This window comes from Lineus longissimus, chromosome 5, assembly GCF_910592395.1.
Source record: "Lineus longissimus chromosome 5, tnLinLong1.2, whole genome shotgun sequence".
Classification (NCBI taxonomy): Eukaryota; Metazoa; Nemertea; class Pilidiophora; order Heteronemertea; family Lineidae; genus Lineus; species Lineus longissimus.
In genome coordinates this window covers 6,808,345-6,829,554 of record NC_088312.1, presented here as the reverse complement: position 1 = coordinate 6,829,554, position 21,210 = coordinate 6,808,345, and the positions used below count along the sequence as shown (strand labels likewise).

Genomic DNA, 21,210 nt, shown 5'->3' with positions numbered 1-21,210 from the left:
CCTTGAATAAAATATGTTCAACCTTGAATAAAATATGTTCAACCTTGAATAAAATATGTCCAACCTTGAACAAAATATATTCAACCTTGAACAAAATATATTCAAGACTCACGTGACCATATTCAAGACGCACGTGACCACAAAATTGATATATTTCCTTCTTGAACTTATATTTAACTTCTTGAATGGTAATTCTAAAGTCTTGCCATAAGCATTCGTGCTAAACGTGCGATGTTCTGTTGCCATAATTTTTCTGACTAACAGCGCCCAATTAGGTAAAGTGAATGGTTTCGGAACGATCCATAAAATATTCCAACACGATCCAATAAGGTGCAACAATCATACACTTCGTCGCAAACATAAAAACGCTGGCACGCTCTCACGTTATACAAACGCTCGCGGCTGTGAAAATAAATTTCAATAGTTGTTAGGGTGCCGTAGTGAGTGTTTTCACTACTTTCCTGAGCATTGAGACTCATAAGTGTTTGAAATCATGTAGATGATGCTATTTTCATTGGAATACTCATTTATTTATGGACATGCTTTTAGAGTAGTCTAAGAGCGTAATGTGCAAAGTCGGTTTGTGTACGGAACTACTTACAGTATTAATCTATTTGTTGAAAGTTTATTTTGCTAATTTGTGTCGAGTTTTGCGTATTAGTGGTGTATTTTATCCATGGAATCAAACACCGAGCTTGTGGACGGACTCGCTGAGAATTCGACGATCAGTGGTGACAACAGCGAAGCAGACGACATGGTGGGGACGGCAGAGAATTCCGGAGAGAGGAATTCATCGGAACAAATTAGGGACGGATTGGGTGACGGTAGGACCAGCAGTGCTTCTAAAGCTTCACACGAGGTTGACGTGATGGTAGATAGGCCTCTGAGTGGAATGAGCGGCGAAAGTCGTGATGCCTCTAGTCCAACTGGAGAGGAAGGAAACGATAGAGAGTTGCAGGAAATGTTCGAAGGAAAGGAAAAGACACGTGTTGAGGATGAAACTGACGTGCAAAATGGCGACATCTCAGATGTAGATGAAACCAGGGAAAGTTATGAAGATATGGATAACATCTTAAAAGTACAGGACGAAAATAGTCGGGAAGAGGATGCGGATGCACCCTCTGCAGTGGATGATCAGTTCGAACACGAAAAGGATCGTGAAAATGTTGTTGAAACCGCTTTGCTGAGCGAAGATGTTGACATGATGGAAAAGTTCAAATTACTCAAAGAACTGATCGGCAATGAACATAGAGGTTTAAGAGACCAGCTACTGAGGAATTACGAGGATGTTCACACATTAATGCGATCGTTTGAGCACTCTAAGAATGTTTTGCGTGTCTGTAAAGATTACGTGAAGACACTTTATTGTAATGTCCATGACTTGTCTAAAGAGATGAAGGACCTTAAAGTCACACTGGACAAGAAGATGAGGACGGAAGGTTTGACTACTATGCTCGATGAAGAAAAAGTTGACAAGAAGGGTAAGTTTAGACGAGGGAAACTGGGAGTCCAAAATTGAAACAGGACTAACCACTCTTTTCAGCTATGGTGGTGTTCATGACGACTTGGTTCTTGTTTTAGGCGAAACGTTCAGTGGTTCTACTGTTGATCACAGCTTCTGTGTATTTGTACACAAAGAACCAGCGATACACAGCAGGTTACAAGAGAAAATAAGGTCAACAATGCTGGAGACATAGGAGATGCACCCTATTGAAAGCTCTACCGACGTACTATTCTAGCATAGATTGCTATCATTGCTACCATTGACTTTTCTCCTTCTATTCTCTTACGTCGGCTAGGTCGTTCGGCCTTGATACTTAAAAAACAGACTCTAACAAAGTCACATACACGCATGTAATGGAACATAACCCAATATTACTCTTGTGTTATAAATGCTTTTATCCATTAGCAAAGCAATAGGATAAATCAATAAATCTGTTGAATAAAATATAGCCTTATTTTGCCCCTGAATTGAGACATCAATAAACCCTTTATGTGATCCATTAGAAACTCATAAGTATAAGTACTTTATCATGAGATCACGAGTTCATGACTCGTGTCGTTGTGATCCACAAATCCCTTGGAGCTAATATCCCAGGGCATAGGGCCATATGTCCCAACATTTTTTACTGCTGCTCGCTTGAGCCCATGCGTACACCCGTCAGAAACGTCAGCACTGATTATCATTGTTGGCAATTTTAGATAAGCATTTCTTTATTACCTCCTTTAAGATACCAAGTGAGGTTATAATAAAACTTAAGAGGAACATTTGAAGGGTCTCTATCGTACGTTGATCCGGAATGCAATAGTGACTTACATGTAGAAAAAAAGTAGTTTTTTCTGCATGGCATTCCGGGATCAATCCCTTGGGAAAACAACATTACTGTCTTCGGTGCAATTATAATTTCCAGGCTAGATGTTTTCGTTGTTGTAATGGGTATAAGACCAAATTGTATTAAAGCACAAGTCAACCCACGAAGCTATACTAACATAATCACGACCAATAAACGTGTTCACCCTTCCGCGAATTAAGTTACGGAAAATTGCAGTCTTTCCTTAATTATACAGGTACTACAAACTACCTGTAGCCTATTCCGACATACCGGTACTATATTTCGTAAAATCACTGATATGGTACATGCACTAAAATCTCAATTAGCATTTGATACAACAGTGCGTGCATATACTGTAGTATCGAATTCTAATTAGGCTTTTTTCTTTCAATTACATGTAGTGTGTGGTTGATTCTTTCTGAACTATACACCTGTTTTGCCCTGAATTTGGATCGTACCCCTAACCAACTCCATTAGCAATGTTGGCGAATGATCACCATTGAAAAGTTGACTAAAGTAAGCCTACAAATTAAGAAAAAATGTTCCTTTAACATCTCAGTGCAGAGATCAATAGTGGTGCCGATTCCTATTCGAGTATACGACACGTTGCATGTATTCCCAGGAAAATCTTCTAATGCAACTCAAATTTCGATACCGATGTATCAATACGATCATTAACTACTAAATCTTTACACTAGTATAGTCTGTCTGTGAATTCCTCTCAAAACAATCGATCCTTGGCAAACTCACGCAAGAGGGAAGAAAATAAATAATTTACATCACGAAACTTGCCCAAAGCATAAATACACATCAGCGAAAACTTTTTTGATATGTCACGATATGTAGTGTATACAAAAGGACTATTTCAATAGTTCAGGTATTGTCATTTGGTCTCATAATATTTTCTAAGGCCCTAGGCAAGATTTTCTAAAACAAGGCCTTAATATCCGGCTTATACTGGGAAATTAAAGAAATCTAGGATGCCACTTCTCATCTGTCGCTGTCAAGATTTCCGTACTGTGCATTTAAAATCTTTTATTTCAACTCTTAAATATAAATTCCCATTTTTAGTATCCCTTTGGCTAGGTTTCGATTTTGTCACAAACTCGTCATATTGTACAAGATAGTATACGAAGCAACGTTCATAACATAAGCAGAGATAACGCAACCTGATTGGACAAAATATCTGCACGTGACCCCTTCAAAGAAATAATGATTGGCTGATCGCTCTCGTGTTGTTTCTGTGTACATTTGATACATAAACCATGTTCGTGGCCATTACAATTCCTAAGTGCTTCGTCAACGATCAGATGGATAACTAGTTGAGAGTCATTTCATTTCATGACATGGTCATAAAAACGTAAGAATAGATATTGGTGAACAGTTTAATTGATTTCCTACAGAAAGATAAATCAACCCTATCAGAACGATGTATTAATTTATGTTTGATGCATTTTTCTAGTAGAAAAACAAGCTGTTGTTGACTCGCGCACTTCCAGTATTTACTTTGGCAATTTCATTTAATCGTCAATCTATGTGGTGTCATTCAGATCTATGTACCAGTTGCTTAGTGACAGCATACGATAGTAACCTCCACAGTGCTATAGGGACTTCTATTGAATTAAAGACAATGTTGACAAAATAAGTTGGAAATGTACAAAAACTACAGCTATGACATTGCTGGCATCACTCTCACAGTCAAGTCACATGCATTTATACTGTACATTATCCGTGCATAAGAAGCTGTACACAGTCAAACCGAACTGCTCCAACTGTGTTATTCCGGAGCTATGCCTTCCATGGCAACATCATCAAAGCATCTGTCTGAGCACTACTTGGGCATGACGTTTTTAAAAAATCTAGAAATAATAGAACGCCAATTGATTAAATTCGCATTGTCAATCGCGTACGTGTTTTCATGAGTTGATATTTCAATATTAAAATGTGTCAATACTAGCTGAGTGAACATAAATCAAATTATATTTTAATGAAATCTATGATATGAATAAATGTATACAATGTGTATATCACTTCCGGGGGGGGGGTGCGGTCTTTTAAAGACAAGCGGTTATGCTTTGGGACAGAAAGTCCCGACCTAAACTTGTGGTTCTTAAAGTCATGGCCTAAAATCTAGGGGCCTATTGCAAAGAAACATGTAGCACTTACTTAACCTCGTCTGATATATATTAACAGATCCGGAGGCGGTCGCAGAACAAAGCGAACTTCTTGCCAAAGCAGCCAAGGCAAAAACGGAGATTGCCGAGGCTGAAATAGCTTTAGCCGAAGCAATCCGAATGGCGGCAGAATGTAAAAAAGAGGCTGCCGAGCTTGAAGAAGAGGCTCGGGCGGCGGAGGTCAAGGCCATGGAACATCGGAGAGCGGTCCACGAGACCAAGAAGGAAGTTGAAAAAAGGAGAAAGGAGTTGGAAGAGCAGAAGCGACAAGAAGCTGAAAAGGTTGGTTTCAAATGCAGAATAAAGATTTCATATGATATGAAATGAAATGATATGATACAGATGTATGATATGATATATGATATGACCTCTCGGTCAAAAAACAAGAAATGGTTTTCGAAAATATTTCAACAGCTTCGATTTTACTGTGTTATAATTATCTTATGAGTGTCATCTTATAATACAGTAGCTGAAGCCACTTTATAATAAATGACACGGGAAACATAACAACGCAAAGCAAAGGGTAACATATACAAAATGTAGCATATTTTGTCTCAGCCTAATGTTGATAAGGGTATTCTCGTTTCACGATCTGTAGTCATCTTACTTACTCTTACTCACTGAGCTTCTTCTTGTTACAAGTATTTAACTCTAATACATTTGATCTGCATTGACAGGCTAAAAAGAAGGAAGAAGAGGACCAAAAACGGCGAGAAAAGGACCAGAAGAGGAAAGCAGAGCTGGAGAGAATTAAGGGTACCCCCGAAGAGATTGAGATGCTGAGGAAAGAGGAAGAGCAGCGCCGGGCCGAGGAGGAAAGGAAGGACCCTCAGAACTGGCCCAAATGCATGTAGGTAGAAAGAAGCTAGAGAAACATGACGGCAATGAATTATGACAGCAACATTATCTATCGTCGGCATGAAATCATGTCTTGCTAATCTGACCGGCGATAGGCCTACCAATTCTTAGTTCAATCCGACGGCATATACGCAAGTCAAAATCTATCTTGTGTTTGGTGAGTTTAGCTTTTTGCGGAGCTCTAGTCCGTGGGAATCTGACTTTTATCGTGTTTTCTTCTGCCATAGTTCTATCAGTTCTGTTAAAAACATAACAGGGCGCAAAGTTCGAATTCCAGCAAATTATTTTACAGTTATACGGAGAAAAAGCCTGGTGATGATGACAACACGGATCCTGAAATCATCTCCATCGTCAGGGCGATGGCTGGTGTTCTGTATGAAGAAGACCTCGTCTGTGAACCGCTGAACCAGCTCGATGGTATCCTACCCCTTGGGGAGAATGAAGAACTGGTCAGTGGAATAGTACAGTTAAAACCAGCATCACCAGATACAGTCTTTCCTAAGGTATGTGGCAGGAAAGCAAGCCATTTTAACTCAGCATTATAAAGCTTCCAGCAGAGGAACAATCCAATGCAATTACATGCAATTAATCGAATCTGCGTTCTATCGACAACAAAACCGAAACAACAAAGGAAATAAGTGTATTGTATGTACACACGTTTGGATGTGATAATCAGAAACGTCTACCACCAGCCCACCCCCCCCCCCTACCCTCATCAGTAGGACGTACCAAATGTACCCTGTCGCATCTTCAGATAATTGGCCTGTGCTCCAGCTAGAAGTAGCATGAACTACTATTTTTGACCACACCATCAAATCCCGTCTAGCTCTACCTGCCTTGACTCATCATGGAGTCCCCATCTTAACTGAGTGGCTCCTTCTCATCCCGTTTAGTGTGCGGAGCCATGGACAGTTGCTATACCACATGTCGCCCCGAGGAACAACCCTATCAAGGAAGCTGTTATAAAGATATTAGATGATGCTGGTACTTGGACGGAGGTGATGACCCTCGACACTGCCTTCTCCGATATCACGGTACGTTCAGATAACTCAGCCGTATCTCTTTAACGTTGAATCCTCGTTCCCAAAGGAGGAGCCCCTGGCATGATAAAGGGCAAGGCGCCAGCATACAATTTTAAACAACCGAATAGCGTCAGTATATTTCAAAGACAAAATGACCTATTCACCTTTGATATACAGCCATACTGTACGACTGTCAGAATGTACATTCACTGCAGCATGTACATTTATTCTGTATCCAGCCTTTTACCTCGTTCATAATGATCCAATCATCTACGGTCTATCTTGTAGGACAAGCATTTTTGCGAGTGCCGGGTGACTGGACCAGTGACACTGGCGGTCGTACTCAAGATCAAGAAAGACCTGGTCATGATAGGAAAGAAAGGAGGGAAATATTTCTCTCCACTTGACTCGAGGGTTAGCTTGACCGTGAGGCCAGGAGTGTTCAGGGTTACGTCAACATTCGGCTTAAAGGTAAAGATACTACAGACTAATTGCCGAACATTGTGTTCTTAGATGGACAGACCAGCGGATATTTGCACCGTTCTCCTTATTATAAATGACGTCAAACCATTCCGGTACCACTGAAGCTCAGCAGCTCCGACAGCGAAGAGGAAATCAATAACAGATCAGTGCTAGTTTGATCTTGCGCAGTCAGTACACTCATTTCTGTTTTGGGTTAAATTGGAGGGTTAAAGAAAGTTGTTTCTTGAAAAATGTAAAGATATTCTTAACTCATTGAGAAGTTGGTAATCGCTGCGGAGACAAATAACCCAACTTCCAACGCCGAGAACCAACTTTATAACTAAGTCAAAATTACTGCTTTTTCGTAGCATGTCGGTCCCAGCCTCTTCTTCTTATTTAGATTCAACCGGTTGAGCTCGGTATGGTGACTGAAGTCAAGCTAAGATATCCACAAGTCTGCGAGAATCTATTTGCAAGCAGTCCAATCATTCACCTCGGGTTGAAGAACAAGAAATTCGTCAAACCAATGGTGGCAACAGTTCCTTGTCCGCCCAACCCGGCTCGGCAGAAGCGACCAGGGACGGCAGGGGTTGGCCGTGATGATAAATCCGATCACAAATCACGGCCGAAGTCGGCAATGGTCATTGGGTTTCACTCCTTTAAGGTTGAAGGTAAGAAAGAGGGTCCGTTTATAGCTCTCAATGTACATCTCACTGCTTGCAGCATGCTGGTTAAGACATTTGAAAGATATGCATCTGAAATAGTGTAGACCTGCTACTGTAATGTAATAAAATGTGTTAAACTGTAATACAAACCACAATTTCCCCTTAACACCATAAGATGACAATACACTTTCATAACAAAAGGTTGCTCATTTGATTCTTTGCTCCACTTCAGAAGAGCCGGAGGATAAACTGATCATGTTGAAGAAAGAACACACGGGGCCTTGGGACGTGAAGGGACTCATCACTCATACGCAGTCCAAGAATAAAGATATTGCAGTGGTCGAGCTCACCGAACCCGTCGATCGGTAAGACGTGACTTCGTCGTTCTGATGACAGATTTCTTCAAATGAATAAATGCGGTGTTTACTAACACTGCTTTGAACACCGTTGGTCAGCCTTCAGTCCATTAAAACCTGGTATGCTTCTTTCTGCATCTGGCTACGAATTTGACTGAACATGCTCGAAGTCAAATCTCATTTAAAATAGACCCTATAAACCTATACATTATCTCAAAGACAAAGTTTAATATTATGATGTCACGAAAATATCCACTTTTGTTTTGTTTTAATATTACAGTTTTATGGTGCTGCGTCTAAAGGCAGATACCCCAAGTACGACAGCAGAAGATATAGCAACAACCATCGAGAAACACATCAACAGACGAGTCGTCGTGTGCTTGTTACGTCAGAGGTCAGATGACCCGAGTGACGTCATCATCACGTGCACCAACATCAATAGAATAGATCGAGCGCAGAGGAAGCTGAACGAAGCGGGTTATGAGGATGGGCCCAGTCCTAGCAAAGACATTATTGTCCATGAAGGACAAAAATTATGGATAAATTTCCGCGGAAATATCCGTTGTATGGACAAACATGCATCTGAACTCGAATTCGCGTTCAATTCTCATTTGAACAGTAGTCTGCGTTTTTCTGTCGCGGAGGTTGATCAGTATGCGCAGAAAAGCTCAAACATGTATCGTGGTTTCGCTCAAATTTATACTCACGCAATGCTTCAGCAAGCTGTTAAAGTCGAAGACAAAGTTTCGACGAAGAGGAACGATTCAGTGAAAATGGAACTTGTGCAAGGAGAAAAGTTACTGTCGGAACTGCTGATAAATTTACCAAAGGTAACGGAGTAATGCTTACTAGTTCACTGTAGAGTATCAGACGAGATTAGTCCAGTCAAATAATGAAATAATCAAATAAAAAAGGTTCCAAGCGGAAGTGATAAAAAGATAGCCGTTTTTACTATAAGCTGATGAGGGATTTTGAACTACATTCCCTTCAGCATAGCGCGTCAAATGGTCCTAATGGAAGACAACTTGCCTAATTTCGCCATTATCTTCGAAATCACATCCTCAAATAAGGGTAATGCGTATAAGTATTATGCGTAATAACTATATAATAATGCATCAAGTTCTCTTATTCTTTTGTGATGTGAGTCCTTATCATCATTTATCCCGTCAACTGGCCAACCGCAGCATTTTCTTGTCTTTGACAGCCGGATCCGGAACCACCACAACCTATCCTGAAAGCTCCAGTGCAGTTTAAATCAGATGGCGTCATCGACGAAGCGTTGTTTCGGCAACTCTCTGCAGATCTCGGAGATGAGTGGAAGCTCCTCGCTGCAGCTCTCAGTGTCAAACGCGCGAGAATCCAAGCGATACTGCGAGATCACGTGTCAAATAGTGACAGTGAGGAAGCCATTTATGACATGTTGGTCACGTGGGTAAAGAAGATACCTCGCTCGATGGATAAGGTAAAAATGGCCCAGTGTTTCGCAAAGCACCCATCATCAACATACGGTCACGTTAGGTATCTGTGATCTTGTGACCTTGACCTTAGAATTTGGGTCTCGTAGCCAGCCAAGGTTCACATTAGAAACAATACAAACATGACAATAATGGTATAATATTTGATATGGAAGGTAAAATTTAAAAAGCCTGATCTTCTGGTCTGCCCTTCCAGGTTGAGATCTTATGTGCAGGGTTGATCACTGTGGGACGCACCGACCTTGTAGAGGACATCAAGGACCGGGAACGAGATTGGAAACTTGAGAGGGCCAACAAAGCAAAAGGTTAGAACACTAATTAAAGAATGACCATGCTAGATGTGCGCATTATGTCTGTGCTCTGCTCCTTGAAACCACGTTGGAGAATGTACCAACACCTTTAATCGATGATTAACCAATTAAATTGGAAAACAATCAGTTTGTATCAACTCTCTCGAAGTCACCCGCTCGATGTCTTTACCATTGCATCTTGTTCATAAATCGGAAATATTTTTGGTCAATACTTTTGACTTCCTTTCTTCCTTCTCGATCCAGCGAGAGAAGGCTTTCACTGTTACATGTAATGCCTCATGCTTTAATGGTATACTGTAGCCCATTCCTCCCAATTACATTTCAGAGGCTAAATTAAAGAGGGCGTTCTTGAGGGTAGCACAGAACCAGGAAGTAATAACTGACTGGCGTCGCCTGGCGTTGGTTCTCGGACTACACGAAGACGATATCGATGGTATCGAGGAGGGTGTGATCGGCTCGAGGGAGCAGTGTCACAGGGCGTTGTTACTCTGGAAAGAGAACGACCCACTGGCTAGTATTAACACTCTCAGCAGGTTCCTTAAGAAGATTAAATGCAGATCTGCCGCAGGTAAGTTTGGAGGGGAACTCGAAAACCAGTTTAAACCTAGGCTCATTCAGAAACATTCTTGGTATTTGTTGTTTTGACCAAGTATCCTTAATCCATACTTGTTTTAACTAATAGACCTAAATAGGCCCGACAGCATCAAACACTTGTAATGTTCGGATCCCCTGAGTTCAGCTGTGACACAAATGGCAATGACTGTATTCAATAGCATTCCGCGAAGTTACTATTTATAGCTCACAAGGTCATTTGAATAAGATATTGATGACGTTTTAGTCACGTGACAGTCGGACATCGACACTTATTTCTACGCATTTGAGCTTATTTCAAAGTCAATTATCTTTGACCGTGCATTGTTTTTAGCATGAATGATACCATAGAGTCAGAGAGAGAAATATTCAGAACAATTATGTAGTATTTCCAACACTCGGACATGTGCCAGATTGAATCTAATTGCCCTAGTTAGAAAGCCTGAATCCATTACGAAACCACGTTTGTCCGACATTGCCTGTAATTCAGCGATGGGGAAATAGAGGGCAGCAGCTGCAGTGACGTCATTATCGCGGAATGCTCTACACCTTTTAATAATTTTCCGTTAGTTTCTGTTTGATTTCAATCTCTCTAGGTCCTGGTTTCGAATACTTGTTGATTAGACTAGTATTAAATGGAGAATATAGTCTAAAGATCGCTGAAACTCATTTCCGGTGCTGCTGATAAAACAACCCCATCGGGATGGTTTACTGAAACTACCGACTGACCTAAAATTTTCAGAAAATCAGAGAGGATTTTACCCTCACTTCCCCCATTCACCCCCCCCCCCCCCCCACAGATTGACCCAATCAATCACAGTTTTATCGAATTAAGCTAAATAATGGTCAATGATTTTTCATTATTTCTCTTTCAGAGGAAATACAGCAACTGGCTTAAAATGGGCGAAGGGTGACTCGATGGTCGTAAAGGATGATTTATAGATAGATAACTCCGCATGAAAAGCTCGTGGACTGAAGCTAAACAAGTCAACAAATTGGAAAAATGCTATATCGCATTTAAGCATTCTTGTGCCGCCACAACATTATTGTTTGGAAATTTAATTTTTTTCAAATATTTTCGCGATTTGCAAAAAAAAGATGAGAAAATTTGGTGGTTAACAGTACTCAAAGTAAGTGGCTGATCTTTTAGCTATTTGTATGTGTATATATATAATGTAACTGCAGGAAGTGTACGGTATTGGTAAATAAATCTACAGTATAGTTAAACCGATGGTTGTTAAACATTTCATCCAGATTGGTCGAGAAATAGAGCGATTAATGTCCGAACACAAATGATATCGCGGCATTTAGTTTGCACGTTTACATTTTGGTAAATCTCAATGGTTTTCATAGCTTGTCTGACTGATCAGTACATTGTCATTTGTGAGAATATTATGATAATTTGCGATAACTGATTGGTTGTAACACCGCGACGCTGATGTATCGTCAGAGGCAACATGTACGAACATATACTTTTTGAGAAGTAAAGGGTGAAAGGAATAAAACATTACATCTTCTGTAATTTCGAGATTACATGTCTGCTTGTGACTAGGCTGGTGTTATGTTAGCTTTGACGGCTAAATGCGGGTGTGAAATAAAAACGGGCCTCATGGAAACCATCGGATTTTTTTATTGGCTTTCCCGTACACGGAAACTTGTGGTTAAAAACACTACTGAGAAAGTTGGTCTGTCTCTTAACCTGTTTTCGGCTACTCTTTCGTGACACTACAAAGTGCATGTTCGCTGCTTTCAAATTAATCTAAGATGTTGTTTGAGCTTATCCGTACTTACACCTGTTTCACGACCAACAATCACATAATCATGCAAAGAGGAATTCAGCTCGGGGTATATAGGTTTCCACTTAACGCGATTTTTCTTGAATCGCACAGGGCATGCGTATTAAATCGCGGCAGAACTAAATCTTTTATCGAATCTTATGCGACGTCGGAAAGAAAAAAAGCTTTTTTGGTTCGATTTTGGTGAGTTCAGTGAAACCTGAAAGCGATTTTGCTTTGAATCGCTGAGCGCATGCGACAGCTTTCGTTGGTACGGTTCGGCTGCAGTGAAGCGTGAAATAAAAAAGCCGTCCCCACGTGCCTCGTGCGTTCTCCTCAGAATAAACTGAACTATCAGAATGAGGTGAATGCCAATTTAAATCCCGGGAGGATGGTCTCTTGAACACAAAGAACAGACTCCCACCCTTGAAATTGCCATTCACTTTGTTTTAAAAGAGATTTAATTGTTTTAGGATTTCAGGTTCTAGCCAAAATGGTGGTACCTATAGCCAACCCTTAAAGTACCAAGTACCAATAACAGATATTTTTAAGCTGAAAATCCTCGGCAGCTGTATTGGTTTTGTATAGATAGCGGGAAGTGCCGTTGCGAAAATCAATGGGCTGTTGGTGTGATGCCTGTTGGACACCAGTCTTGAATAAGTCTGTTTTCGATACAAATAAAAAACAATCCCATTTGTAAATCTACAAAATATCTTGTCTGGGGATAGATGATTATGTTCTTCCGCCAACGCCTTACCGCGGATGTTATAGTTCATTTTTTTGTGAATGAAATGCGGTACGTGCTACTAAATAAATGTTTCACCTAAACGTGACTTTGCTTGAATCGCACAGGGAATACGTAAAAAACAATCGCAGAACCAACTTGAGTACTTTGCTTGGACTTAGAGACAGGCAGTTATTTTTCTGATGTTCTCGGCACATAATTACGTTCAGCGTTCTTGTTTTCGTTAATGAATTTCAATACAAAAATCCCCACCCATCAAATATAGCTTTTTGTGTGGGCTCGTTATTGTCATATTTTTGCGACCTCATGTCATATTAGATGACATCATGTTATTCTGACCTCACTTTGGCAATGACGAAAGTAAAGGATTCGATCTGAAATCAGCTACAAGTTACATCCTGGAGTACATTCGCAAGAAAATAAATCCAGTTACATTTACATGTATACGTAGGCGTATTCCATTGTCGCGTGATGACGTCTTGTCTCTTTAATATGAAGTTTTTTAATCTGAGACTTAAATCGGGTTTTTAGTTCTCGCGAATAGACGCAAAATAGCGAATCGTGACGAATATTGTCTCACCTGTAGCTGTCGACCAGATATAACTTTTTTTGCCTCACTATGAATGAAAAGCAATGTCCCCAGCAGTTAGTGATGATCTGATCGGATCTAATACACAGTGTCATCTTGTGGTTGAAGTCAGATAAAAATGTCCCAAGGGTTTGAAGTAGAAACGAACGAACTGGGCTGTTAGATTTAGTCATAAAGAGGCGAATCGACCCCTCTTACAACTTTCCTGGCATGATCTTTCCGGGTTAGCATTCGATTGACTAGAGGACAGTCAGGTAACCAGAAGTAGAGATCCACCTACACCCAAGGGGTAATGAGGAATAAAGGGAGAGGACTCGATTTATTTCTACTTCTGACGTCTCCTATTTTGTTGATATGATGTACTTTTAGTATATCACGGACTACGTATAGATGTCCTTGGTATTATACCTAGTACGAAAGGTTGGCTGATAATACTCCCCTTCAAGCCTATCAAATTTTCTCAATAGTTAGCTTAAGCTTCTTGTAACCGGTACCTATAATCGAAATTCACTTCCGACAGCCCCCATCGTCCCAAGGTTCTCTTGTTCAGATACATTTGCGGGGTTGACATGTGCGTGGTTGTCCTTGTTTAGGATACAGGGCACGGGGTTTCGGTCGCCATAGTTTCTTGCAAGATGGCGGATGACAAATGCAAAAAGACACGTGACATACGAGCTGAGTTGTGGGAGGCGTAGGAGGAAAGGGCCTATAAAACTAGGTTTATCAGGTAACCTGGCGCTAATATCGAAGCTCCAACACAGAAGCCGCTTCAACATCCGTCTCTTCTCTTTTCTCTAACCTGCGAGTTTCACATCGAAAACAAGGTAAGTGCCACTACTTTTATAACCAAAATGATCCAATGCTAACCTGATTCTCTTCACAAGGCTGACAGTTGTTAGCACCAACAAGTATCAAGCAGTGCAGACCAAATTGTACTCCCAAATCATCAAAACATGCCAAACTCTATTTCACTTACGGAGTACACTGGTTAACAGATTTTGATTAAAAATTTTAAAGCACTTTTCGCCTGGCCTACCTCTTCACTGGTGTCTACATTTAGTTATTTTCCCCTTACCTCGCGGTCAGAAGAATTCAGGCTTTAATCAATTCACGGTCTATTATCGTTAAACAAAGCCAGCTCGAACCTTGGCCTAACTTCCCATTGTTATACGGTCTAACCAGGGTCATCAGGGCAAATCTTGATGAATTCGACCCCCACGAAACGCCTTTCAGGCCTCAACCGGCAAGGGCAAGTAAACGTAATATTCGTGTCTTAACTGGGAAGTCATTTCTCTCTTTCTGGCCAATTGGCGATGTTTACTTCTGTCTATTTCGTCGCGCATGTGTGCGCGCTGAATACTACATGTATAGGAGAGTAATTAAAATGTGGCTAAATACTGAACAGATATATGTAAACTTTGTTTTCCCGACAAAGCCGGGTAGTTCATCGACGGCATCGATGCAGTACGTCCAAACTCGCCAAAAGACTTCCGTAATTTTGAACTAACGATGCAGATGTTGGTTGAAAATGTGGTCGAAATGAAAAAAATGCGATCAGCAATCCCTTCATCTGCATTTAGAGAAATAGAGATTTATGCTGGCCCTCCACGAAGTTCTCTGCAACCATAGTAGAAATTAGGTGTGGTGTTCATCCCAAAAGCTTGTTTTTAAAAAACTATTAGGGATATATACATGTAAGCCAAGTTCATTAAGTGACCAAAACCTGTATCTACTTTAAGCCTTTGTGAAAACTGGTTAGTGTTTGTACCTTGGATATATTTGCTTGGAAAAGCTACCCAGGGCGAATTCGTAAATTCTCGTTATCAAATGCATGTATTACTTGTTTAAGGACGCTGGCTCCCCTATGATCTCCTTTATGTATTGAAAAAAACATTAAAAGAGGGGAAAATCTGGGTTTAAAAAAAACTACTCCGGTATATGGTCTCATGATCACTGATGATGTTGATGTTGATGTTTCCAAAGAGTATAGCCAGCCAGAGAACGGAGAAAAACGTATATATCGTCTATATGGGCACTATAGCTATATAGGGTCCAATTGGTGTGTTAGCAGACCTTTTTCGCCAGTGGCTGTTCACCTGTTGTCGATTTAATTTAACATTTAAGGTATACATGATAGGGCATATAAGATAAACACCCGAAGGTGAAAACCTCATTAAAATCGAAGCAACCACCTTTGAATTATACATAGCTGTATAACTCGAATTCCAGTCCAAAATCGTACTGACATTTAGCGACCTTTCTCGACTTCGATTTCCTTCAAGCATCGTGTCTTCAGAATGTTAGACGCAGCCGCAACTTCTTTTTATTGGGTTTTGTGCGATAAGTATAGGATTTTCCCGTGTCGACAAGTCGACATGTTAAGCTAGGCCTGATCGGATCATGTTTATGGAGACAGGCAGCTGAGACATTTTCTTTGGCGCATTCTACTATTGATGTTTTGTTACAGTCCCCTTGGTATATACAGTAGAATCGAATTTAAACGACCGGTTTCTAATATTCAGAGATCCTCCCGCATAAAGTAAACCAGTAGTCCAATCGCAACCCCGTGCCGGTCGCCTTAAAATGCTTATACATGTACATGTATATACATAAAGGGGAAAAACTCTATTCCCCTTATTAGAACGAACATATATTATAGTGTCTTTATCACGACATCTGAAAGTAATTATAGTATTTTGACAACATTTTCAACCGACAAGTACATTTAGATGCTGTCATTTCCCTAAATGAGTTCAAATGTCGCAAAGTGAGTAAAAAGAGGGGCACCAGGATGGAGAAGGAGACAGTTCCCAAGAAATCATGCATTATACGTTACGTTCTGGCTCACGTTAGAATATTCATATCGGGTAATGCAGCTGTTCGCTCGATCACTAAGTAAGTGTATGTGAATAAAAATAAGGGAACAGGTATGGAGAAAGAGCAAATGAGCTTTGCATAACTTCGAATTTTTCATATTTCTATAATTGCAGTATGAACATCCAGTCGCTCTTCCTCATCGTGGTCTTCCAGATCAGTATCGTCTACGGTCTAGAGCGCCTCTGTGGCAGGACGCTTGCTGATGTGTTAGACCTCATATGCCAGGGACGGGGCTTCCACGGCGATACAGGAATCGACCACGAGAAACGATCATGTAAGTATCCTATTCCCAAACCAAAGAGGAAACAGGTGCGTCACTGGTCACGTCCTCGATCCTAATTTAAAGTCATACATGTATGTGCGTGCTATAAGCTGGTTATGAAGTCGTTTTCACCAGAGATTGTAAATGGGCTAGATAGTCTATAGGTCTTAACGAAGGATATTCTAATTGCCGGAGTTTTCAATTATAACCGGTACGCAAATTTTCGTCACTGCTTAAATAGATGCGGCCAAAACATACATAATTAATGAGTTTTCGAAACTCCCCTGAAACGCCAACGCGAACGCCTCTCCCATTGTTCGACATGGTTATCAGGAGCTCCAACAATGGGATAGGCGTTGGCGTTTCTGGGACTTTGCGAAAACTCCCCAACGAACCGCGAAAGAGAAACATTTATGACAAATGACCCACTGCAATCAAACATTGTTGAGTTTGTTTTCTGGAATCCTGACCACACTCTCGCTGTCGTGACCTGAACCCAGAGGCCGTTGGAACCAGAATCTATGTTGGTGCGGTCGGAAGACACTTCATCTTGATACTTCTGAGTGGCACTATTAATGAAATGTACTTTGCAGGGATAACCAGACAGAAAGCACCGCTGCAGGGATAACCAGACAGAAAGCACCGCTGCAGGGATAACCAGACAGAAAGCACCGCTCAATGATATTTATTTATCTGTTTCAGTCCGCAACCAGATGATCACCCGGCGGCAAGCTACTACCTTTCTGGTGGGAAGCACGGTGCCTCCCTCAATGGCGGCCCGCGATGGCGTAGTGGAAGAATGCTGTCTGAGACACTGCACCTACGAGACATTAGAATCCTACTGCGCGGAACCATCCAGTACGGATGATGAAATCGACCTAGAGGAGTTCTTGAACCCTTCTTCTTCGGTGAGTTCGAAGTTATTCCTGGCACATTGCCGAAAACATTGGGTGATATGAATAAAGACGAGCAAATGCTTTTATCTAAAACTCCATGTACATTTACACTAGGCCTTTCTGTACAAAATTGAAGTAAAAGCATTTGCTAGTCTTTACTCATATCACCCATTGACCTTGTTCACTGCGAAGAGCCTCAGCGCCTCATAGTGGTTTAGAGTCTTTGCCACCACGCAATTATGCACTGGTCATCGTTCCCAGGAGAACCCAGGGCATGGTTGTTCAAAACAAATCTTGTTACTGATGTTGCCGTTAATGTAGCGTTATCTCCTCAGTTAAGCCCTTAGGCTTAACGCTAGATGTACATGTATCAAAGTTAGGTTAACGCTAGCGTTAGTGACAAAACTTGTGTTGAACAACCGGGCCCAGGACTGTGTTTCTGGATGAACCGGTGAAACGTTTTTGAGTGTTTCCGTTTCTCAGTGTCTCTCCTCATTGATTGACTCTACCTCAGGCCGAAGACGGAGTCACTACGCCAATAAACCCAATTGTCGCCTAACCGCAGTGGCACGTATTCTTCGCCCACTGCGCCATATTTTTGCAGGATCGAATATTTTCTTTTGTTTGCTTATTTTTCTTTCTTTCTTCCAGTCAACGAGCAGCACGACCAGCACAACACGCCTAAGGACTACCACCGCCGGACCCCCCACGACAAGACAGTTCCGCCATCTACCAGCCTCCCTCAAGGGACGTACGTTCTTTTACATCAGAAACCAAGAGGAACAAGACAAGAAAAAGAAGAGGGGGTCTCGCAATGTCCACAAACCACTAAAAACAGCCTTCAAAACCAAAGGAAAGGAAGATGAGGTCACGAAAGCGAACTGAGGAGATGTGAACTGGGGGACATCCGTCCAGGCTGTTATCTTGTTTGTGATTGGTGGAGGCTTCGATCATGTGGTGGCGCTGTGATCAGGAAGGTGCGCCTGGTGGTGGAATTCAGCACGACGGCTGTGATCAGTTTATGTTACTACGTTGGCGACCGTTTTTGCCTTATGATAGAGAACTGCTTTATTTTTTATGTCATTCTGGACTGCGTATCATCGACTATTGCAACATGATAGATTCTTTAGAACTCTAGAACAGGACTGCTTGTAAGAAAGCTCAAACCGTATTTCACGCCGCTCAGGACAGCGTTCTTCGTATTTCGAAAGGAAGAACACACCCTCTGGGTGACTTGTAAATGAAGATTACATGTGATTTCCAGTTCTCGGCGAAAGGATGGTGCTCATGGTCAACCCTTGCTTCTCAATGTGTAATCAAGCAAGGGAGAAGTTTCGCCTGTCCGCTGGAAGCGGTGTCTCGCGCTCAAAATTGAATCTACAAAGCGTCAACCGAAATCTGTCACGATAAAAGAATAGAGTATACCGGGTACACGGACACTTTTTCGGCGTGACACCGATTGCTGTTTCACCAAACAAGGCCGGGTTTTTTTCATCACACGCAGTTCATTTCAGGCAAATGTTCAGCAGTTTCTTCGGTTTGAACTTTCCAGTGGCCTGCGCTGGCCCACCCGTGGCCTGTTCATCTAGATCTCCTTCTGCAGCCTTTCATCATGCTATTACGCTTGATACATTACGTTTAATTGCCCTTGCCGATTTTGGCCCATCGAACCCATGAATACTGTTTCAAGGGGTTTGATGTTATCAAGATTTGCCCTGATCAGCCTTAGATAATGATAAGACAGATGAACAACGGGAATCCAGGTCTAGGCGTAAGCGGACTTTTTCATGATTGTTGAAGTGGGCTGGACCTGAATTAATTCTTTTAATTGCGAGGTAAGGGTAAACAAATGTAATGTCATGATGTTATGCTGTATTTTGTGTGAGCAGTTTAGGGTGTATTTTGGAGTAAACGCTACGTAGTGATAGCTGCTGCTGTTTAATGTTGTGTGTCGAGTTAGAATTTACAGCAAATGTCAATGTCCATAGACCGCAGAGAAAGATTCTGGATCAACTGCTGTATCAAAGAGACTTTACAATCATTAATTATCATATCGGCTTTTAGTTTGTTGGAGACTTTGATTGTATTCCGGTCAATGTCATCACTTGGAATATGGCCAATGATGTCATGTCGGCCTGACCCTGTGATGGTCCTCTGGACCAACCATGCCCGCAGTGGCATAATGTATTACAAATAAAAATTCTGAAAAAAAGGTCACCAGATGCGTTGCTTCTTCTTTGCCAATTTGGGCTTTTGGTGACATAAGCAGATTCGTGGCTTATGGACATGTTCGCACAGCTCACTACCACTAACGAAGAAAATGAGAGTCCTTCCCCAATGTTATACATCTGATCATCTCCTAATGTAAAGTAATGTAGCGGTAGTACCCTGTTCGCCCGAGTTAGGATTCACAACCGTCCGGCCGCGAGTTCGCATTTGGATGCAATGGTCTGATCATAAAACAAGAGGCAAATGTCTAACCATAACTGCTGCCGTCAGAACGAGGCACATGCGTCATACAATTCAAAAAATGTTAAAGTGCTGAATCTACCACGGCTTTTTAGAAGATCAAACCAATGGGTGCTGAGCATCAAACTCGGGCCGGTGTGCGAGGTGTTTTTTTACAGGTAGGTTCGTACCATTGTGTACATTGACAGCCAATCAAAGCTATATTAAAATAATTAAGTAAATGAAAAAAAAGCAATAAAAACAAAAAGTGCATAATTTTTTGGGTCCTTCCGAGATTCGAACTCGCACCATTTGTCAATGTGCATCGCTGATCTTGTTTACTGACTAACAACACGTGCCTTTCTTACTTGATGACGTCAGGCGAAGTTACTGAGCTCTGATTGGCTGTCAATGTACACAATGGTACGAACCTACCTGTAAAAAAAACTCGCGGCCGGTGGAGTGGTTTGAAATGTCCTAAGATAGAATGTCGGCGGAAGAGAGGATTCAACTATGCGCTTTTTGTCACTGTTGTATTGACAGTTATGGCCTCAAAAGAAATGTAAACCATGATCCGCCAGAATACAATGGAGTCGGCCACTTTTTCCAGGGGTACATTGTCTACTGCTACAGGGGTGCACCCTCTCACAATGAGACCTGAGACAGAGAAGAAGGAGTGAACATTCTGTTTCAATCTGACCAGAGAAAGAGAACAGTTGGAGTGGGCATCCTGTCTCAATCTAAAATGACACTGAGAGCAAGGAGTAGACATCCTGTGACAATATGACCAGAGACAAAGAGTGGACATCCTGTCACAACCTGATCAGCCGAGGGAAAGAATCATTCCACGAAACAAGGGGGTTTGTGTATCACAATCCGATCAGAGACGGTTTAATTCACACAAGGAGTCCAGAGAGTGGTTATCATTCAAGTCACAATCTGGTCAGAGAAACATCTCACAAGAACCCCAATGAAGTTGATATCGCATCATTTCTTCTTCTTCTGCGTTTGGTTGTGACTGTCTCGTCTCTCTCATCGCTTTGGCAACACAGCGAAGCTGCCAGGTCTTCTTTCGTTTGGTTGTGACTGTCTCATCTCTGTCATCGTTTTGGCAACAACACGGTCTGGTTGTGGCTACCCCATCTCTCTTGCTGATTTGGCTATACGGCGGAGCTGCCAGGTTCCATTTGGTTTAGTTGTGACTATCAGTAATCTCAGCTCTGTTACCGTTTTGGCAACAATACGATAGAGCTGTCAGGTTTGGTCTGGTTGTGATCGTCTCATCCCTCTCAGCGCACTGAAAACGGCGAAACTGCCTGGTCCCATTTGGTCTAGTTGTGACTGTCTCAGCTCCCATACCGTATAGGCAAC

The 21,210-nt window shown here is 41.6% G+C and overlaps 3 protein-coding genes across 3 annotated transcripts in view; all 3 read left to right on the top strand.

The window, feature by feature from the left end:
* Positions 1-269: 269 nt before the first annotated feature.
* On the top strand, positions 270-11,441 carry LOC135487798 (death domain-containing protein 1-like). The gene is made up of 13 exons (XM_064771880.1): positions 270-1,481; positions 4,527-4,789; positions 5,185-5,357; positions 5,658-5,868; positions 6,259-6,399; positions 6,676-6,858; positions 7,250-7,520; positions 7,747-7,879; positions 8,151-8,700; positions 9,075-9,332; positions 9,542-9,650; positions 9,982-10,224; positions 11,123-11,441. Exons 1-13 carry the CDS (start codon positions 677-679, stop codon positions 11,143-11,145), a joined length of 3,363 nt encoding a protein of 1,120 aa, XP_064627950.1. The 5' UTR covers positions 270-676; the 3' UTR covers positions 11,146-11,441.
* A 263-nt stretch (positions 11,442-11,704) lies between these two features.
* Positions 11,705-21,210, top strand: part of LOC135487748 (DNA-directed RNA polymerase II subunit RPB1-like) — a 29,589-nt gene continuing 20,083 nt past the window's right edge. The window contains exons 1-2 of the mRNA XM_064771819.1: positions 11,705-11,730; positions 12,285-12,332. Of these exons, the coding sequence (XP_064627889.1) occupies positions 11,705-11,730; positions 12,285-12,332 (74 nt within the window). The remainder of the gene's footprint in view (positions 11,731-12,284; positions 12,333-21,210) is intronic.
* Positions 16,148-19,608, top strand: LOC135487659 (insulin-like growth factor I). Its single transcript, XM_064771689.1, has 4 exons — positions 16,148-16,251; positions 16,347-16,507; positions 17,198-17,403; positions 18,043-19,608. The coding sequence occupies exons 1-4, from the start codon at positions 16,148-16,150 to the stop codon at positions 18,274-18,276; spliced, it is 705 nt and encodes a 234-aa protein (XP_064627759.1). The 3' UTR covers positions 18,277-19,608.